General features: G+C 38.9%; 1 protein-coding gene across 4 annotated transcripts in view; it reads left to right on the top strand.

The window, feature by feature from the left end:
* Positions 1-20,659, top strand: part of LRRC58 (leucine rich repeat containing 58) — a 106,344-nt gene that overhangs the window by 68,402 nt on the left and 17,283 nt on the right. The window contains exon 6 of one of the 4 annotated variants that reach the window (XM_042954977.1): positions 6,851-6,937. The exons of 2 other annotated variants lie outside the window; for them this stretch is intronic. Coding sequence is in view for 1 of the 2 variants with exons in the window: in XM_042954979.1 (XP_042810913.1) it covers positions 6,851-6,863 (13 nt within the window). In the remaining variant the exon portion in view is untranslated. Of the gene's footprint in view, positions 1-6,850; positions 6,938-20,659 lie in introns of those variants that run through there. One more of the 4 variants, XM_042954979.1, reaches the window with a different exon arrangement.

Raw genomic sequence — 20,659 nt, 5'->3', positions numbered from 1 at the left:
AGAACTGAGTAAAGCAGTAGGCCCTCCCCAGTGTGGGTGAGGATCATCCAATCCATTGAGGGTCTGAATGGAACAAAAGGGTAGAGGAAGGGTGAAATTTCTCTGCCTGACAGTTTGACCTAGGACATTGATTTTCTCCTGTCCTTGGCGCTCTTGGTTCTCAGGCCTTCACACTTGGACTGGCATGTATACTATCAGCTCTCTGCCTTGCAGGACTTCAAACTATACTACTAGCTTTCCTGGGTCTCCAGCTTGCAGATAGCTGATCACAGAATTTCTCAGCCTCCTTAATTGTATGACCCAGAACCTTATAATAAATCTCTTTTACTTATATATAAAATATTGGTTCTGTTTCTCTGGAGGACCCTGACTAATACAAACATCCTAAGCTTTCAGTTGGGACTCCTAAAGGACTATATCTGAGAAGTTAGTGGAGAAATAGACCTGGTCTTATTGAAATTGAAATCTAATTCCCAATCAGATCAGTTAGTGATTGGATTAAAGTAATATGTTTATATTATAGTACCCTAGCAGAAGCTAAAGAACATATTCATTGGAGAAAAGAAAATGACCCAGAACTACTGTATTTTTATTATATGGTTTCTGATATTCAGTGAAACAAAATAAAAGCAGGCATACCAAGATACATTTTCCAGAATATGGTGCAGAAAGAGAGAATGCAGACTCCTTGAGTTGAGAAGACAGTTTCAAGTCCAGGGTGACCAAGGCAGCTGGAGTTTAGGGGACAGAGTATCAACATGGAGAGTAAACAGAGAGAATTCCAGAAATCATCACAGAGTACACGAAGTATTAAGCTGAGTACTGATCAGCACATGCCTACAAGGAAGCTACCTAGGGATAGAAAAAGAACCACTCAAAAGGATTAGGGGGAACAGTACTTGCTGCTCACACAGGGCTATGAATAGTGCCTATTCCCACTGGTCATAGTAAAAAAGCTAGTAACTCAGAGGGTATTGGGTAGTGGGCTCTGAGAGATAATGCTTTAGCAGTGGGGAATAATTAGCCCTACAATGAGCACTACTCTGATTCTGCCTAACACCTTAAAAGAAGACCCTATAGGGCCAAACTATTCCCAATTAACTATGTCTTAGAACAAAGCTCAAGAATATTTAGAGGAATAAGAAATTAATATTATGTGTAATTGGAAGCTGTGAGGGCACAGTAAAACATTTGAAGAGATGGTGAGTGAGATATTTTCAACAAAGATAAGGATGGCAGTGATTTCTCTATCAGAAACAATGCAAGCAAAAAGTCAGTGGAAAAATATCTTTAAAGTACTGGAAAAAAACCCCAAACATTTCCAACCTAGAATTCTATACCCAGTGAAAGTATCTTTCAAAACAAAGACAAAATGAAGACTTTTGCAGATATATAAAAGCTGAAAGAATTAATCACTGACAGACGTGCAGTACCAGAATGTTAAAGGAAGTTCTTTCAATAAAAGGAAAATGGTATCAGTAGGAAATATAAATCTATATCAAAAAAAAAAAAAAAAAAGCACCAGACATGGTAACTATGTAATGATTTGTCTTAAGATTTAAACCTCTCTTAAATATAACTGTCAGTTTAAATAAAAATAAAGAACAACGTGGGATTTATAACATATGTAAAAGGAAATATATGATGATGAGCACAAAGACTGAGTGGCGATATGGAAGTATATTGTTACACTACATGTGAAGTGATATGGTATCATCTGAAGATAGATTGTGACAAATTAGGATATCTCTGTAAACACAAAAACAGTCACAAAGAAAATAAAACAAAGAAGCATACTAATAATCAGCCAACAAAGAGATAAAGTATAATCATAAAAATACTGAATTTGCCTATGAGAATTCAGAAAAGGAGGGAAAAGGGAATAAGGAAGAGATGAGACAAATAAAAGACAATAGCCACATAATAAATATGTTTAAACTTAAATATACCAATAACTACTTTAGATGTAAATGATCTTAACACCTCAACTAACAGACAGAAAGTGCCATATTGGATTTTAAAAAAGCAAAGCCAACAATGTACTATGTACAAGAAACACATTTCATATATTATGACACAAATGGATTAGAGAAAAGGATGGGAAAGATTTACTATGCTAACACACTGATAATCAAAATATATCTGAGGTTTGCCTGGGTGGCTTAGTTGGTTAAGCATCCAACTCTTGATATTGGCTCAGGTCATAATTTCACAGTTCATGGGATCGAGCCCCTCATTGGGCTCTGTGCTGACAGCACAGAGCCTGCTTGGGATTCTGTCTCTCCCTCTTTCTCTCTCTGCTCCTCCTCTTCTCTCTCTCTCTCTCTCAAAATAAATAAATAAACTGTAAAAAAAATCAAAGTATAGCTGAAAAGCAATATTAGATTGCAGAGCAAAGGATATTACTAAAGATAACAAAAATAATTTCATAATGACAGTCAATTTGTCAAGGAGACATAACAATATGAAATATACATTTAACAACAGAACTTCAAAATACATGAAGTAGAAATGATACAACTTCAAGGAGCAATTGACAAATTCACAAGTGTAGTCCAAAATTTCATTAGCTTTTTCTCAGTAATGGATATAACAAGAAGACAGAAAATAATTAAAGATATGGAAGAAGGAGCCAACAGAATCAGTTTGACCTCATTGATCTTCATAGAGCACTATACCTATCAATAGCAAAATATCTATTGTTTTCAAGTGCATGTGGAACATTTACATAGACCATATTCTGGGCCCCAGAATAATTCTCAGTACATTTAAAAGGATTCAAGTCATACAAAGTATATTCTTAACCACAATACAATTAGTTAAGAAATCAATGATAGGTGTGCCTGAGTGGCTCAGTTGGTTCAACATCTGACTCTTGATCTCGGCTCAGGTTATGATCTCGGCTTGGGTTATGATCTTGGCTCAGGTTATGATCTCATGGTTCATGAGATCAAGCCCTGTGTCAGGCTCTGTGTGGACAGCACAAAACCTGCTTGGGATTTTCTCTCTTCCTCTCTCTCTGTCCTTCCCCAATGTGCTCTCTCTCTCTCAAAATAAGTAAGTAGACACTTTAAAAAAAGAAATCAATAACAGAAATATTCAAATGTTTGGAAAATAAGCACTGCACTTCAAAATAGCTCACAAGTCAGGCAGGGCACCTGGGTAGCTCAGTCAGTTAAGCATCCCACTCTCGGTTTTGGCTCAGGTCATGATTTCACAGTTTGTGAGTTCAAGCCCTGCATCCATCTCTGTGCTGACAGCACAAGACCTGCTTGAGATTCTTTCTTTCTCTCTCTCTCTTTCTCACACCTTCTCGTGCACACATTCACTCCCACTCTCTCTCTCTCTCTCAGAATAGATAAATAAACTTGAAAAAAGTAGCTCATGAGTCAAAGAAGAAATCAAAAGGGAAATCAGAAATTATTTTGGACTGAATGAAAGTGAAAAGTATCAAAAACAGTACTTAGGTGAAAGTTTATAGTGGTTAAGGGTTTGTAAAGAGACAAGTCTCAAATCAATATTGTCAGCTTCCATGCTAAGAAACTAGAATAAAAAAGAGCAAATGAGACCTAAAGGAAGCAGAAGGAAGTAATAGATATCAGAGCAGAAATCAATAAAATGGATAACAAACAAACAGACAAAAAAAAAAGTAGAGATCAATGAAAGCAAATGTTGATTAATTGTGACTATCAATAAAAGCAGTAAACCTCTAGCCAGATTGATAGGATAAAAAAAGAGCAGATACAGTTTGCTAATGTTATAAATTAAAGAGGTGACATCATTACACATTCTGCAGATATTATAAAAACTTTATTCTAATAATTCTATCCACTTAGATAAAATGAACAAATTCCTTGAAAGAGACAAACTACAAAAGTTCATTCAAGAAATATTAGACAATGAAAAAGCCCAGATCTATTGAAGAAAGTCTCAGCAAACTAGGAATAGAGAACTTCCTTACAGTCTCTTCCTTTGCTGTCCTAACAGCTGTTCTCTCATAGTGTTTTCGATAAACTTCTGTCTCCTTTGTGAATTGAATTCTTTCACCACCTGCACTGCTGGCCTACACCCAATTGGTTTCCCTTACATTTGGTGGAGCCCATACTGGTCGCTCTGCTAGCCTAGGACTTTCCTTGGATTCTCTGGGAATTTCTCAGGACTTTCCTTCAGTGGACGACTCTGGTGTTCCTTGGGGAACTGACAACATCGGGCTGAGGTTACTTCTCAGTGAGGATCAGAAGTCCTGGGGGAACTAGCTGGACTGTCCTTGCCTGAAAGAGTGAAGGATTTCCCCTCTTGCCCTTTGGGGAGGGATCCTTCCCTCCCTCTCCTTTCTCTTTTCCACCCTTCAGAGGTCTAACCCTGGTACTTCTCAGACAACTGAATATTTCTGGCCAGGATGGCTCGGCTCCCCAGTGTGGCCTGAAGGTCTGACTACCTGAGGTCAGACTACCTGGCAAAGGACTCATCTCCTCTCCTCTCCTCTCCTCTCCTCCCCTCTCCCCTCCCCTCCCCTCCCCTCCCCACTCCCTCCCCTCCCCTCCCACCTCACTCCCCTGAGGTCTCCATTCCCAGTATGTCACGCAGTTGGCAGTGAAAGCTTGTCCAGGGAAAATCTGCATATATTGTGCACTCAGTTGGGATCCTTTCCTGACACTGGTTGACTCTCAGCCATCTTGGTTCTTTTGCACCCTTGCCCTGCTGCCCTGCCTCTGCTTTTTTCCTTTGTTCTTGCAGATCCAGCCACTATCTTGAACTACAAGTAAAATATGTTCCTACGTGTCTGAATGAATCCAACAATTCCATATATGAATGATAATTCAACAAGGATTCCAGCCCATACCATCAGAGGGTCCCCTCTCCCTAAATCCCATGGACCTGGCCACCAGGGAATTTCATTCACATTGCCTATAAGCATGTTAATATAATACCATGATCTGGTCTCGAACTGCACAAAACCCCTGATGGACCCACAAGTTTAGGTGGGGACAGCACATCCTCCCTTGTCCAGCATGAAGCAGCTACTAAAGATGAGACCTTTGCCCAAATGCCAAATATTTGTCATTGTCAGTCTGTTAGGGAGGAATGTGGAGGAATGTTGCTTTTAGGCAAAACAGGCTTGAGCAGTGGAAACCTGAGTAAGGTAAAAGAGCACATAGTGACTACTGAACTGAATGCAAACAGGCTCATTAGGTGACCCACCTTGAAATATTCATAAGCCCTAGCTGACCAATGGGCTGCTTACAACCAGGCACAAGTACCAAAAAAAGGAAAATTCTATATATTCCCATACTTTCTCAGTTTCCCCCCATAACTCTGGTCCCCTGCCACTGCCTGGTGGCAGACAGTCTTTCCTTTGCTGTTCTGCCACTACTCACTTGCAGTGTATTCAATAAACTTATATCTTCTTTAAAAAAAGTGGGGGGTTGGCACCTGGGTGGCTCAGTCAGTTGGGCGTCCACTTCGGCTCAGGTCATGATCTCATGGTCTGTGAGTTCGAGCCCCGGATCGGGCTCTGTGCTGACAGCTCAGAACCTGGATCCTACTTCAGATTCTGTCTCCCCCTTTCTCTGCCCTTCCCCCGCTCATGCTCTGTCTCTCTCACTGTCAAAAATAAATAAAACATCAAAAAAAAAAAAAAACTTCCTTAATCTGATAAAGGGAATCTATGGAAAATCTGCATCTAACATATTTAATGATAAAAGACCAAGTACTTTCTCCCTAAGATCGAGAACAAGACAATGATGACTACTTCACTAATTCTATTCAACATGGTCTTGGAAGCCCTAGCCACTATAATGAGGTAGAAAAATAATAATAAATGAAAAGCATCCAGTTTAGAAAGGAAGAAGTAAGACCATCTTTATTTGCATGTGACCTGATCATCTATTTAGAAAATTCAATGGAATCTGCAAAAGAGCTATTCTAGTAGCTATTAAAAGAGTTTAACATGGTTACAAAATACAATATCAATATATAAACATCAATTGTGGATATATATAGATATTTGTATCTATGTATATCTCTATAGTGTTAAACAATAAAAATTGAAAGTAACACATATTAGTGGGGCGCCTGGGTGGCTCAGTCAGTTGAGCGTCCGACTTCAGCTCAGGTCATGATCTCACAGTTCATGAGTTCGAGCCCCACGTCAGGCTCTGTGCTGACAGGTCGGCGCCTGGAGCCTGCTTTGGATTCTGTGTCTCCCTCTCTCTCTTCCCCTAACCCACTTGCATCCTGTATCTGTCTCTCTCAAAAATAAATAGATATTTTAAAATTTTTTAAAAATTATATTAGCATCAAAAATATGAAATACTTAGGGTTAAATCTGATAAAAATTATTCAAGAGCTATACACCGAAAACTACAAAACCTTTCTTAGAGCAAGAAGACCTAAATAAATGGAAAGATATACCTTGTTCATGGATGGTATGAAGTGAATGTTTGTGTCCCCCTCAAATTCATATGTTAAAAATCTAGTCCTTAATGTGATGGTATTTGGAGGCAGAGCCTTTGGGAACTAATTAGGTCATGAGGATGGAGCCCTTGTAAATGGGATTAACAAGGGCATTTGGGTGGCTTAGTTAAGCATCTGACTTCAGCTCAGGTCATGATCTCACAGTTTGTGAGTTCGAGCCCCATGTTGGGCTCAGTGCTGACATCTCAGAGCCTGGAGCCTGCTTTGGATTCTGTGTCTCCCTCTTTCTCTGCCCCTTCCCTGCTCACACTCTGTCTGTCTCTCTCTCTCTCAAAAATAAATAAACATTAACAATAATAATAAAAATAAATGGGATTAGTGCCCTTTTAAGAAGAGGCCAGAGAACTAAGTAACTCTCTTTCCATCATGTAAGGATGCAGCAATAAGTCAGCTATCTGCAAACTGGAAGAGGGCTCTCACCAGAATTCAACCATTTTGGACCATGATCTTGGACTTCCAGCCTCCAGAACTGTGAGAAATAAATTTCTGTTGTTTATAAGCCACCTAGTCTATGGTATTTTGTTGTACCAGTTAAGCCAAGACAATGGGATAGAGACTTAATATTGCTAAGATTTTGTTTTTTCCCCGAATTCATCTATAGATACAATGTAGTCCTAATCAAAATCCCAGATATTCTTGTAGAAATTGATAACTTCATTCTAAAATTCATGTCAAAATGTGCAGTATTTAGAATAGCCAAAACACCTTTCTTTTTTTTTCTTTTTTTTAACATTATTTTTTATTTTTTAAAATTTACATCCAAATTAGTTAGCATATAGTGAAGCAATGATTTCAGGAGTAGATTCCTTTTTTTTTTTTTTTTTTCAACGTTTTTTATTTATTTTTGGGACAGAGAGAGACAGAGCATGAACGGGGGAGGGGCAGAGAGAGAGGGAGACACAGAATCGGAAACAGGCTCCAGGCTCCGAGCCATCAGCCCAGAGCCTGACGCGGGGCTCGAACTCACGGACCGCGAGATCGTGACCTGGCTGAAGTCGGACGCTTAACCGACTGCGCCACCCAGGCGCCCCAGGAGTAGATTCCTTAATGCCCCTTACCCATTTAGCCTGTCCCCCCTCCCACAACCCCTCTAGCAAACCTCAGTTTGTTCTCCATATTTAAAAGTCTCTTATGTTTTGTCCCCCTCCCTGTTTTTATTTATTTTTGTTTCCCTTCCCTTATGTCCATCTCTTTTGTCTTTTAAAGCCCTCATATGAGTGAAGTCATATGATTTTTGTCTTTCTCTGACTGACCAATTTCACTTAGCATAATACCCTCCAGTTCCATCCACGTAGTTGCAAATGGACAGATTTCATTCTTTTTGATTGCCAAGTAATACTCCATTGTGTGTGTGTGTGTGTGTGTGTATATGTATGCATATATATATATATATATACACACACACACACACATATGTATATATATACACCACATCTTCTTTATCCATTCATCCATCGATGGACATTTAGGCTCTTTCCATACTTTGGCTATTGTTGATAGTGCTGCTATAAACATGGGGGTGCATGTGTCCCTTCAAAACAGCACACCTGTATCCTGTGGATAAATGCCTAGTAGTGCAATTGCTGGGTCGTAAGGTAGTTCTATTTTTAGTTTTTTGAGGAACCTCCATACTGTTTTCCAGAGTGGCTGCACCAGCTTGCATTGCCACCAACAATGCAAAAGAGATCCTCTCTTTCCGCCTCCTCGCCAACATCTGTTGTTGCCTGAGTTGTTAATGTTAGCCATTCTGACAGGTATAAGGTGGTATCTCATTGTGGTTTTGATTTGTATTTCCCTGATGATGAGTGATGTTGAGCATTTTTTCATGTGTCGGTTGGCCATCTGGATGTCTTCTTTGGAGAAGTGTCTATTCATGTCTTTTGCCCATTTCTTCACTGGATTACTTGTTTTTTGGGTGTTGAGTTTGATAAGTTCTTCATAGATTTTGGATACTAACCCTTTGTCTGATATATCATTTGCAAATATCTTCTCCCATTCTGTCGGTCGCCTTTTAGTTTTGCTGATTGTTTCCTTCGCTGTGCAGAAGCTTTTTATTTTGATGAGGTCCCAGTAGTTAATTTTTGCTTTTGTTTCCCTTGCCTCTGGAGACGTGTTGAGTAAGAAATTGCTGCGGGCAAGATCAGAGAGGTTTTTGCCTGCTTTCTCCTCGAGGATTTTGATGGCTTCCTGTCTTACATTAAGGTCTTTCATCCATTTTGAGTTTATTTTTGTGTATGGTGTAAGAAAGTGGTCCAGGTTCATTCTTCTGCATGTCGCTGTCCAGTTTTCCCAGTACCACTTGCTGAAGAGACTGTCTTTATTCCATTGGATATTCTTTCCTGCTTTGTCAAAGATTAGTTGGCCATACATTTGTTGGCCATTCTGGGTTCTCTGTTCTATTCCATGGATCTGAGTGTCTGTTCTTGTGCCAGTACCATACTGTCTTGATGATTATAGCTTTGTAGTATAACTTGAAGTCTGGGATTGTAATGCCTCCTGCTTTGGTTTTCTTTTTCAAGATTGCTTTGGCTATTCGGGGTCTTTTCTGGTTCCATACAAATTTTAGGATTATTTGTTCTAGCTCTGTGAAGAATGCTGGTGTTACTTTGATAGGGATTGCATTGAATATGTAGATTGCTTTGGGTAGTATTGACATTTTAACAATATTTGTTCTTCCTATCCAGGAGCATGGAATCTTTTCCATTTCTTTGAGTCTTCTTCAGTTTCTTTCATAACCTTTCTATAGTTTTCAGTGTATAGATTTTTCACCTCTTTGGTTAGATTTATTCCTAGGTATTTTGTGGTTTTTGGTGCAACTGTAAATGGGATCGGTTCCTTGATTTCTCTTTCTGTCGCTTCATTGTTGGTGTATAGGAAAGCAATCGATATCTGTGCATTGATTTTATATCCTGCAACTTTTCTGAATTCATGTGTAAGTTATGGCAGTGTTTTGGTGGAATCTTTTGGACTTTCCATACGGAGTATCATGTCATCTGCGAAGAGTGAAAATTTGACCTCCTCCTGGCTGATTTGGATGCCTTTTATTTCTTTGTGTTGTCTGATTGCAGAGGCTAAGACTTCCAATACTGTGTTGAATAACAGTGGCGAGAGTGGACATCCCTGTCTTGTTCCTGACCTTAGGGGGAAAGCTCTCAGTTTTTCCCTACTGAGGATGATATTAGCGTTGGGTCATTCATATATGGCTTTTATGATCTTGAGGTATGATCCTTCTATCCCTACTTTCTTGAGGGTTTTTATCAATAAAGGATGCTGTATTTTGTCAAATACTTTCTCTGCATCTATTGTAAGGATCATATGGTCAACAAAAGAAAGCTGGAGTAGCCATACTTATATCAGACAATCTAGACTTTAAAATAAAGACTGTATCAAGAGATGCAGAAAGGCATTATATCATAATCAAGGGGTCCATAGACCAAGAAGACCTAACAATTGTAAACATGTATGCACCAAATGTGAAAGCACCCAAATATATAAATCAATTAATCACAAACATAAAGAAACTCATTGATAGTAATACCATAATAGTAGGAGACTTCAACACCCCACTCACAACAATGGACAGATCATCTAATCAAAAAATCAACAAGGAAACAATGGCTTTGAATGACACACTGGACCAAATGAACTTAACAGATATATTCAGAACATTTTGTCCTAAAGCAGCAGAATATACATTTTTCTCCAGTGCACATGGAGGGTTCTCCAGAATAGACCATATACTGGGACACAAATCAGCCCTAAGTAAGTACATAAAGATCGAGATCATACTGTGCATATTTTCAGACCACAACATTATGTAACTTGAAATCAACCACAAGAAAAAATTTGGAAAGGTAACAAATACTTGGAGACGGAAGAACATCCTACTAAAGAATGAATGGGCTAACCAAGCAGTTAAAGAGGAAATTAAAAAGTATATGGAAGTCAGTGAAAATGATAGCACCACAACCCAAAACCTCTGGGACACAGCAAAGGCAGTCATAAGAGGAAAGTATATAGCAATCCAGGCCTTCCTAAAGAAGGAAGAAAGATCTCAGATACACAACCTAACCTTACGCCTTAAGGAGCTGGAAAAAGAACAGCAAATAAAACCCCAAACCAGCAGAAGACAGGAAATAATAAAGATAAGAGCAGAAATTAATGCTATCGAAACCAAACAAACAGTAGAACAGATCAATGAAACCAGAAGCTGGTTCTTTGAAAGAATTAACAAAATTCATAAACCACTAGCCAGTCTGATCAAGAAGAAAAAGGAAAGGACCCAAATAAGTAAAATCAAGAATGAAAGAGGAGAGATCACAACCAACACAACAGAAATAAAAACAAGAGAATATTACGAGCAATTATATGCCAATAAAATGGGCAATCTGGAAGAAATGGACAAATTCCTAGAAACATATACCTTACCAAAACTGAAACAGGAAGAAATAAAAAATCTGAACAGACCCATAACCAGTAAGGAAATCGAATTAGTAATCAAAAACCTGTCAAAATACAAGAGTCCAGGGCCAGATGGCTTTCCAGGGGAATTCTAGCAAACATTTAAGGAAGAGTTAACACCTATTCTCTTGAAACTGTTCCAAAAAATAGAAATGGAAGTAAAACTTCCAAATTCTTTCTATGAAGCCAGCATTACCTTGATTCCAAAACCAGACAGAGACCCCACTAAAAAGGAGAACTATAGACCAATTTCCCTGATGAACATGGATGGAAAAGTCCTCAACAAAGGTATTGCTAACCGGATCCAACAATACATTAAAAAAATTATTCACCACGACGAAGTGGGATTTATACCTGGGATACAGGGCTGGTTGAATATCTGCAAAAACAATTAACGTGATTCATCACATCAATACAAGAAAAAACAACTATCTTTTAAGGAACAAAGTTGAGACTATTACTACCTGTTCATTATTTTGAATACAAGAATGGTTTTACAGTTGTGTGTGTGTGTGTGTGTGTGTGTGTATATATATATATATATATATATATATATATATATATATATATGTGTCAAAATTTATTAAATTGACACTTTTAAATATCAGCAGTTTATTACATGGAATTTGTACCTCAATAGAGTTGTTTTTGAAAAGCTAATGTATAGGAAAATGAGAGAGCAAAAGAGTAAAAAAAAAGTACAATAAAAGGAACATAGAAAAATTTGGAAAAATAAAACAAATAGTAACATAACAGATATTTAACTCATTTATGTCAGTAATTATCTTAAGAATAAAAATACAATTCTAATAAATGGCAAAGCTTATTGTATTAAAGACTAAACATATTAGAAGTTTTTATTAAAATATTTTAATTAGTGACAAAGTTTGTCTTAGCTCTTATTATCTTAGTGTACCTTGCTTTATTTTTGGGTAGCCACAATGAAATATTTTATTTATGAGAACAATGGAAAGAAAAAATATTAAAAACTTTTTTCTCAACACCAAAAAAACAATTCAATTAAAAAATGGGCAGAGGACCTGATTAAACATTTTTCTGAAGAAGACATATAGATAGCCAACAGACACATGAAAAGATGATCAACATCAGGGAAATACAAATCAAAACTACAACGAAATATCACCTCACAGCAGTCAAAATGGCTAATATCAAAAGGACAAAAAATAAGTATTGGTGAGGACATGGAGAGAAAGGAACCCTTGTACACTGTTGGTGGGAATATAAATAAATTGGTGCAGCCACTCTGGAAACAGTATGGATTTATTTATCCTAAAAAAATTAAAAATAGAAGTGCCATATGATCCAGTAATTCCACTACTGGGTACTTAGCTAAAAAAAATGAAAACACTCATTCTAAGAGATAAGTGCACCCCCATGTTAGTGCAGCATTATTTACAATAGCCAAGATGTGGAAGCAGCCTAAATGTCCATTGATAGATAAATGTATTAAAAAGATGTAATACACACACACACACATACACACACAAATGGAATATTACACAGCCATGAAAAGAATGAAATCTTGCCATTTGCAACAATATGGTTGGAGCTAGAGGTTATTATCCTAAGTGAAATAAATCAGACAGAGAAAGACAAATACCATATGATTTCACTTATATGTGGAATCTAAGAAACAAAACAAATGAATAAAAAAGCAGAAAAAGACCCACAAAGACAGAGAACAAGCTGGTGTTTGCCAGAGGGGAGGTGGGTAGGAAGATGGGCAAAATGGGCGAAGGGGAGTGGGAAGTACAGGTTTCCAGCTATGGAAATCATGGGGATGAAAGGTACTGCATAGAGAATATGTAGTCAATGGTACTGTAATAAAGTTGTATGGTAGCTATACTTGTGAGCATAGAGCATAGAGTTGTTGTATACCTGAAACTAATGTAACATTGTGTGTTAACTATATTTCAGTAAAAACAAACAAACAAACAACTTTCTTTTATCCCTGGCTTCAACTAAGTTGTGGTTTGAAATGAGCCTCTTCACTTGGGATGATTGAGGTTGTGGTTTGCCATGTAAAATACTCTATATTTGCACGTTTCTCAGGAGAGGGTCTATAGCTTTCATCAGTATCTCATGTCCAAAAAAATACTTAAGAATCTTGGTTTAAAGAATGAAAGAACTGAGTGCTGTTCTAAGGGTCTAATTTCTCAACAGTACTTCTCTGAAATTAATTTCTAGTGAACAAGTCAAATGACTCGAAATGTGTACATGAGCCTTATCACAGCAGCTTGGAGTAATAAATTCCAGATTATTCCAAGGGTTTGTGTGGTTTAAACTTTGATGAAAGCTCTGTTTCCTTTAGTTGGACTGGGATTCTCATGGTATGATACCCAGATCAACAGCTACAGCGTCACTTGGGAATTTACTAGAAATGCAAATTCTCAGGCCCGACTGATTCAGAAACTCTGGAAGTGGGGGCAAGCAATCAGTGTTTTTGAAGGAGCTCTCTAAATGATTCTGATGTACAAGTTTGATAACCACTGAGTCAAAATATACCTAGAAAAGCCCATTCTCTACCCCCTGCTTCTAGGCCACATTTAGGACAGTTTGTTAATTAAGGAAGTGGCTACAGAAGGAACAGTCTAATTTGATGGCTTATATTTTCCATCTCTTTATCCTCACAGGCCGAATTGCTCTCACACAAGTATACTGGGTTGCGCAGCAACACGGAGCAACAGTTTAGAGAAAATCAGTGTCCAGCTGAAACTGGAGTTTAGAGACACAGCATGAAAGTTCACTCATAAAAATTCTGACCAGGAGGCTTTTCAGGGATGAGCCCCAGTAATTCCAAAGGCCTTGGAGCTCCACTTTTTTTATTTTTACATTTTTTATTTATTTTTGAGACAGAGAGAGAGACAGCAGAGAGAGAGGGAGACACAGAATCCAAAGCAGGCTCCAGGCTCCGAGCTGTCAGCACAGAGCCCAATGTGGGGTTCGAACTCACGAGCTGTGAGATCATGACCCAAGGCAAATGCTCAACCGACTGACCTACCCAGGCACCCTCCACTTCTTTTGAGGAGGAGAACATTCAGTCTCCCCAGCCGACTGAACCTCAGGAACAAAGTTTTATTTACCTTTTTCCAGCTGTGTGGCACCCTCACAAACATCCTTTAAAGGAGTACTCAGTGTCACCAAGGCTCTATTTGTAAGGTAGGTTAATGAGTTCACTAAGCCTATGTTCTGAGTACCCAAAAGGAGAAGTCTTAGCTGTAGCAGCATAGAATTGAGCTGTTTAAAACTAGCCTCTGGGGGAGGCTATGTGGCTCAGTCAGTTGAGCATCCAGCTTCAGCTCAGGTCACTATCTCACGATTTGTGGGTTCGAGCCCCACGTAGGGCTCTGTGCTGACAGCTCAGAGCCTGGAGCCTGCTTTAAATTTGGTATCTCCCTCTCTCTTTCTGCACCTCCCCAGTTTGTGAGCTCACTTGTGCACACTCTCTCTCATAAATAAATAAATAAAACCTTAAAAATAAAACTAGCCTCTGAAGTATCAAATGATCATTTTCTCAAGTCCTCCTGTAGCCTTCTGAAGCTTGCTTTGTTGTGACACCTTACTGTTTGTTGATGAGTAATAGCATAGAACACTTCACAGCAGTTCTCATTAAAGGAGGGCAGCCAAGTGGAATTCATTCTTGGCTCTTAATAGTTTTCAAATGAGAATTTTATTGCATATTAATGAGCACCATTTGACATTTGTGACTGGTTTTTATGGAAATCATGCACTTATAATTTGCATAATAGTACCTAAGTGCTTTTAGGTAACAATGCAACTCTGAGAAGTTGGTGAGGGTTTTAGTATGTTGTTTTTAGTGTTGCCTTTTTTTAGGGGGAGTGGTGGTGGTTCTTTAATCCCCAGCTCCAGTCCCTGGCAGTAGTGTGGAATATTAACAGGTCTGCAGGATCCATCTATAAGGGGTCTCTAGGATCTGTCTATAAGGCAGTTGGGACTCACTGCCCAGTTTGTGTGTGGTTGTGCCAGCTTATAACTGAGCACAGAGAGAGTCAGCAAAACACATCAGGGCAGGGTTCTAAAAGCAGGAGATGCTCCCACTGTAGTCAGAGGGGGATGTTCTAGCCCTCCGCGAATCAAACCTCCTGCTTCTCCTGACTTATAGAAGTCTCTAGATGATCCTGAGGGTTGTTCCTAGACATCTAGGACTCCTGTGCTCTGTGATGTCTTGAAAATGTCTCTGGGTCTACCTCAACAAATATGTATTGATTGCCTAGTATGTACCAGGCACCATGCTAGGTGCTAGAGCAAGACCATGTTGGCGTGTTCCCTGCAGCATCCTTAGCTCTTAGCACAGTGACTATTGCATAATAGTTGATCAATATTTATTGAATTAATGAACATGGTCTTTGCCATTGAGGATATATATCCATTGAGGATATATAATTCATTATTCTTACAAAATCTAATTGTAAGTGTAGTATAAAGATCATTATAGTATAAAGATTATAATGTTAGAAGATATTAATGATTCAGAACTTGGAATTCTGTTAGAGTATTTAGAGAAACAAGATGGATAACCTCAGTTATGCACCCTCAAGTCTTCTGTACAAATGACCCTTCTGTATAAATCAATATTTATTGATGATCTAGTGTATATCAGTTATGTTTCCATACATCCCATTTGATTTAATCATTAGCAAAACCTATGAGGTGTAGATAGTATTATCCTCATTTCATAGAGGAGGTGGCTAAGAATTGGAGAAGTGACTAACCTAAGTCACCACATATGGAAAATGATGTATCTGAGACTTAAATTCAGCCTCAGTATTATCCATTCCAGTGCCACTTATTACTGACAATGGTTCGAGGATATATAAAGCGAAGCCCAACTCCAAGTACTGGCATTGAGGGTTGAATTGGCCCAGGGGCCCTGGGATTTGCCCTGTATTCAGTTGACCTACTGTTTATAGTAAACTTACTACTTACAACACTGTTTCCTATATCCTATAGTGGACCGAATCTAGTAGCTAGTCTGATTCACTGTAATTCTGTCAAGTAGCCAGAAACGTTTAAACTCTATATAGCAAAGGGAGAAATCAGGTTTAGTAGAAGAAAATTACAAGTAATATGAAACTAAAAGCTCAGGATAGCCCGCTATAATGTTGAGCAAAAATGTTCTCCAGATTTTTGAAAGATCACTAAGTGTGGGCTAGGAAGCACAGGAAGAGAGAGGCTTTGGGATATAGGGATTATTAGGAAAGAATGGTGGTATAGTTCGAGAATTCATACAAATCCCAAGGATCCCAAAGCTCTGCTTTCTCTGAGATCCACACCAGACTAAGGGAGTGAATCAAGTCCACTCCCCTTCCTCACTCCCCGCCCACACCCCATCCCTGCCAAGGGACACCCAGTGATTTCATTCTGCTTTTAAAATCCCCTAAGAAGGATGTGTGTGCAGCAGCCATTTCTCCCCCCCCCCCCCCACCTTTTCTCCAGTAAATCAAGATTCCCTACATGGGCCCTGCCCCAGGGTCTTTGGGATAATCACTCAGAAACCATGAAACTTAATTGGAGGCACCTCAAAGTCTTCAAAAAGAAACTTAACCATTTCTTCCTCTTTTATATGGCAAATCAGAGACTCCGAGAAGCAGATTAATTCAAATCTTATTTACATTGTTGGAGAGAAAATGTACAAGTTCTTCCAAAACTTATTATCTCCCAAGAGAATATTCTTTCTCCTTCCACTGTGTTCCTTTTCTCTCTTGGACCTCCTCCACAATCTGCTAACAGCAGCCCTAGAGCTCTTACCCCTACAACCCTGCCTACTTCCCCAAGTTCAGGCCTTGCTCAGCTGTCCCAAATGTGTGAAAGGCCAACCACAACTTCCTTGTTGTTGTTTTGGCATTTTTTTTTTTTGTTTTTATTTTGAGAGAAAGAGAGAGAGATTGGAAGAGGAGGAGAGGCAGAGAGAGAGGGAGAGAGAGAATCCCAAGCAGGCTCCGTGCTGACGCCCAATGCAGGGCTTGATCTCATGAACCACCAGATCATGACCTGAGCTGAAATCAAGAGTCAGACGCTTAACCAGCTGAGCCACCCAGGCACCCCTAAAGGCTTTTAAAGTAGTATAGAAAAAGTACTGAACTTGGGAGACCTAGATTCTCTTCCTACACTAGGTGATTCTGAGCCTCTCAACCTCTGAGGGCTGTTTCCTCAACCCATAAAATGAAGAGGTTAGACTTTATGATATTTGTGGTTGCTTCTTGCTCCACCATTCTGTGACTTAACCCTGACCAAACATCTGTTCCTATATATGCAATATTTTCCCACCCTAATCTCATACTTATGCTCTCTTAGAAAGTATCTACAGCTCTGAGCCATCTCCTGTGTGTAGATCTATGTGGCAGGTAGTTCTTGAGGGAGGTTGAATCCTCTCTGCCTTTGTTTGCACCTGCCTGCTACCCCCAGGAAGAGCAGTACATGCTCAGGGAATGGAAGTGAATTTTACTATTAGTATAAGTGCCCCATACTCAGGATGTTTGTAAACCTGCTACCAGAACATAACACAGTGCATTCAAAGGCAATTAAAAATGCATTTTACATTCCCTGCTGTTTATAGTTATCTGTGTATCTGCTGCCTATATTCACATAGCTAATGGAGAACTAATACCTCAGGCAACATTGGGGCCAGAAGGATTCTTAGTGACTATCTAGTACAATGCTGTTGGTGGTGGTGGTGGTTTGAATAGATACATTTTTTATGCATTTGCCTGTGGTTCTGTCTTATCTCTTTTAGTGGGTAACCTGAGGCCAAAGTACTTTGTTGGTTTTTTTTTTTAAGTTTATTTATTTATTTATTTATTTATTTCTCAATAAATGAAATTTATTGTCAAATTGGTTTCCATACAACACCCTGTGCTCATCCCAAAAGGTGTCCTCCTCAATACCCATCCCCCACCCTCCACTCCCTCCCACCCCCCATCAACCCTCAGTTTGTTCTCAGTTTTTAAGAGTCTCTTTTGCTTTGGCTCTCTCCCACTCTAACCTCTTTTTTTTTTCCTTCCCCTCCCCCATGGGTTCCTGTTAAGTTTTTCAGGATCCTCCTAAGAGTGAAAACATATGGTATCTGTCTTTCTCTGAATGGCTTATTTCACTCAGCATAACACTCTCCAGTTCCATCCACGTTGCTACAAAGGGCCATATTTCATTCTTTCTCATTGCCATGTAGTACTGCATTGTGTATATAAACCACAATTTCTTTATCCATTCATCAGTTGATGGACATTTAGGCTCTTTCCATAATTTGGCTATTGTTGAGAGTGCTGCTATAAACATTGGGGTACAAGTGCCCCTATGCATCAGTACTCCTGTATCCCTTGGATAAATTCCTAGCAGTGCTATTGCTGGGTCATAGGGTAGGTCTATTTTTAATTTTTTGAGGAACCTTCACACTGTTTTCCAGAGTGGCTGCACCAATTTGCATTCCCACCAACAGTGCAAGAGGGTTCCCGTTTCTCCACATCCTCTCCAGCATCTATAGTCTCCTGATTTGTTCATTTTGGCCACTCTGACTGGCATGAGGTGATATCTGAGTGTGGTTTTGATTTGTATTTCCCTGATGAGGAGTGACGTTGAGCATCTTTTCATGTGCCTGTTGGCCATCCGGATGTCTTCTTTAGAGAAGTGTCTATTCATGTTTTCTGCCCATTTCTTCACCGGATTATTTGTTTTTCGGGTGTGGAGTTTGGTGAGCTCTTTATAGATTTTGGATACTAGCCCTTTGTCCGATATGTCATTTGCAAATATCTTTTCCCATTCCGTTGGTTGCCTTTTAGTTTTGTTGGTTGTTTCTTTTGCTGTGCAGAAGCTTTTTATCTTCATGAGATCCCAGTAGTTCATTTTTGCTTTTAATTCCCTTGCCTTTGGGGATGTGTCGAGTAAGAAATTGCTACGGCTGAGGTCAGAGAGGTCTTTTCCTGCTTTCTCCTCTAGTGTTTTGATGGTTTCCTGTCTCACATTCAGGTCCTTTATCCATTTTGAGTTTATTTTTGTGAATGGTGTGAGAAAGTGGTCTAGTTTCATTCTTCTGCATGTTGCTGTCCAGTTCTCCCAGCACCATTTGTTAAAGAGACTGTCTTTTTTCCATTGGATATTCTTTCCTGCTTTGTCAGAGATTAGTTGGCCATACTTTTGTAGGTCTAGTTCTGGGGTTTCTATTCTATTCCATTGGTCTATGTGTCTGTTTTTGTGCCAATACCATGTTGTCTTGATGATTACAGCTTTGTGGTAGAGGCTAAAGTCTGGGATTGTGATGCCTCCCGTTTTGGTCTTCTTCAAAATTACTTTGGCTATTTGGGGTCTTTTGTGGTTCCATAAAAATTTTAGGATTGGTTATTCTAGCTTCAAGAGGAATGCTGGTGCAATTTTGATTGGGATTGCATTGATGTGTAGATAGCTTTGGGTAGTATTGACATTTTGACAATATTTATTCTTCCAATCCATGAGCATGGAATGTTTTTCCATTTCTTTATATCTTCTTCAATTTCCTTCATAAGCTTTCTATAGTTTTCAGCATACAGATCTTTTACATCTTTGGTTAGATTTATTCCTAGGTATTTTATGCTTGTTGGTGCAATTGTGAATGGGATCAGTTTCTTTATTTGTCTTTCTGTTGCTTCATTATTAGTGTATAAGAATGCAACTGATTTCTGTACATTGATTTTGTATCCTGTGACTTTGCTAAATTCATGTATCAGTTCTAGCAGACTTTTGGTGGAGTCTGTCGGATTTTCCATGTATAATATCATGTCATCTGCAAAAAGTGAAAGCTTAACTTCATCTATGCCAATTTTGATGCCTTTGATTTCCTTTTGTTGTCTGATTGCTGATGCTAGAACTTCCAACACTATGTTAAACAACAGCGGTGAGAGTGGACATCCCTGTCGTGTTCCTGATCTCAGGGAAAAAGCTCTCAGTTTTTCCCCATTGAGGATGATGTTAGCTGTGGGCTTTTCATAAATGGCTTTTATGATGTTTAAGTATGTTCCTTCTATCCCGACTTTCTTGAGGGTTTTTATTAAGAAAGGATGCTGAATTTTGTCAAATGCTTTTTCTGCATCGATTGACAGGATCATATGGTTCTTACCTTTTCTTTTATTAATGTGATGTATCACGTTGATTGATTTGTGAATGTTGAACCAGCCCTGCATCCCAGGAATGAATCCCACTTGATCATGGTGAATAATTCTTTTTATATGCTGTTGATTTCGATTTGCTAGTATCTTACTGAGAATTTTTGCATCCATATGCATCAGGGATATTGGCCTGTAGTTCTCTTTTTTTACTGGGTCTCTGTCTGGTTTAGGAATCAAAGTAATACTGGCTTCATAGAATGAGTCTGGAAGTTTTCCTTCCCTTTCCATTTTTTGGAATAGCTTGAGAAGGATAGGTATTATCTCTGCTTTAAATGTCTGGTAGAACTCCCCTGGGAAGCCATCTGGTCCTGGACTCTTATTTGTTGGGAGATTTTTGATAACTGATTCAATTTCCTGGCTGGTTATGGGTCTGTTCAAGCTTTCTATTTCCTCCTGATTGAGTTTTGGAAGTGTGTGGGTGTTTAGGAATTTGTCCATTTCTTCCAGGTTGTCCAATTTGTTGGCATATAATTTTTCATAGTATTCCCTGATAATTGCTTGTATTTCTGAGGAATTGGTTGTAATAATTCCATTTTCATTCATGATTT

Source organism: Panthera leo, chromosome C2, assembly GCF_018350215.1.
Source record: "Panthera leo isolate Ple1 chromosome C2, P.leo_Ple1_pat1.1, whole genome shotgun sequence".
Lineage (NCBI taxonomy): Eukaryota > Metazoa > Chordata > Mammalia > Carnivora > Felidae > Panthera > Panthera leo.
The sequence above is the reverse complement of the archived record's forward strand: the minus strand, read 5'-3'. Positions and strand labels throughout refer to the sequence as shown.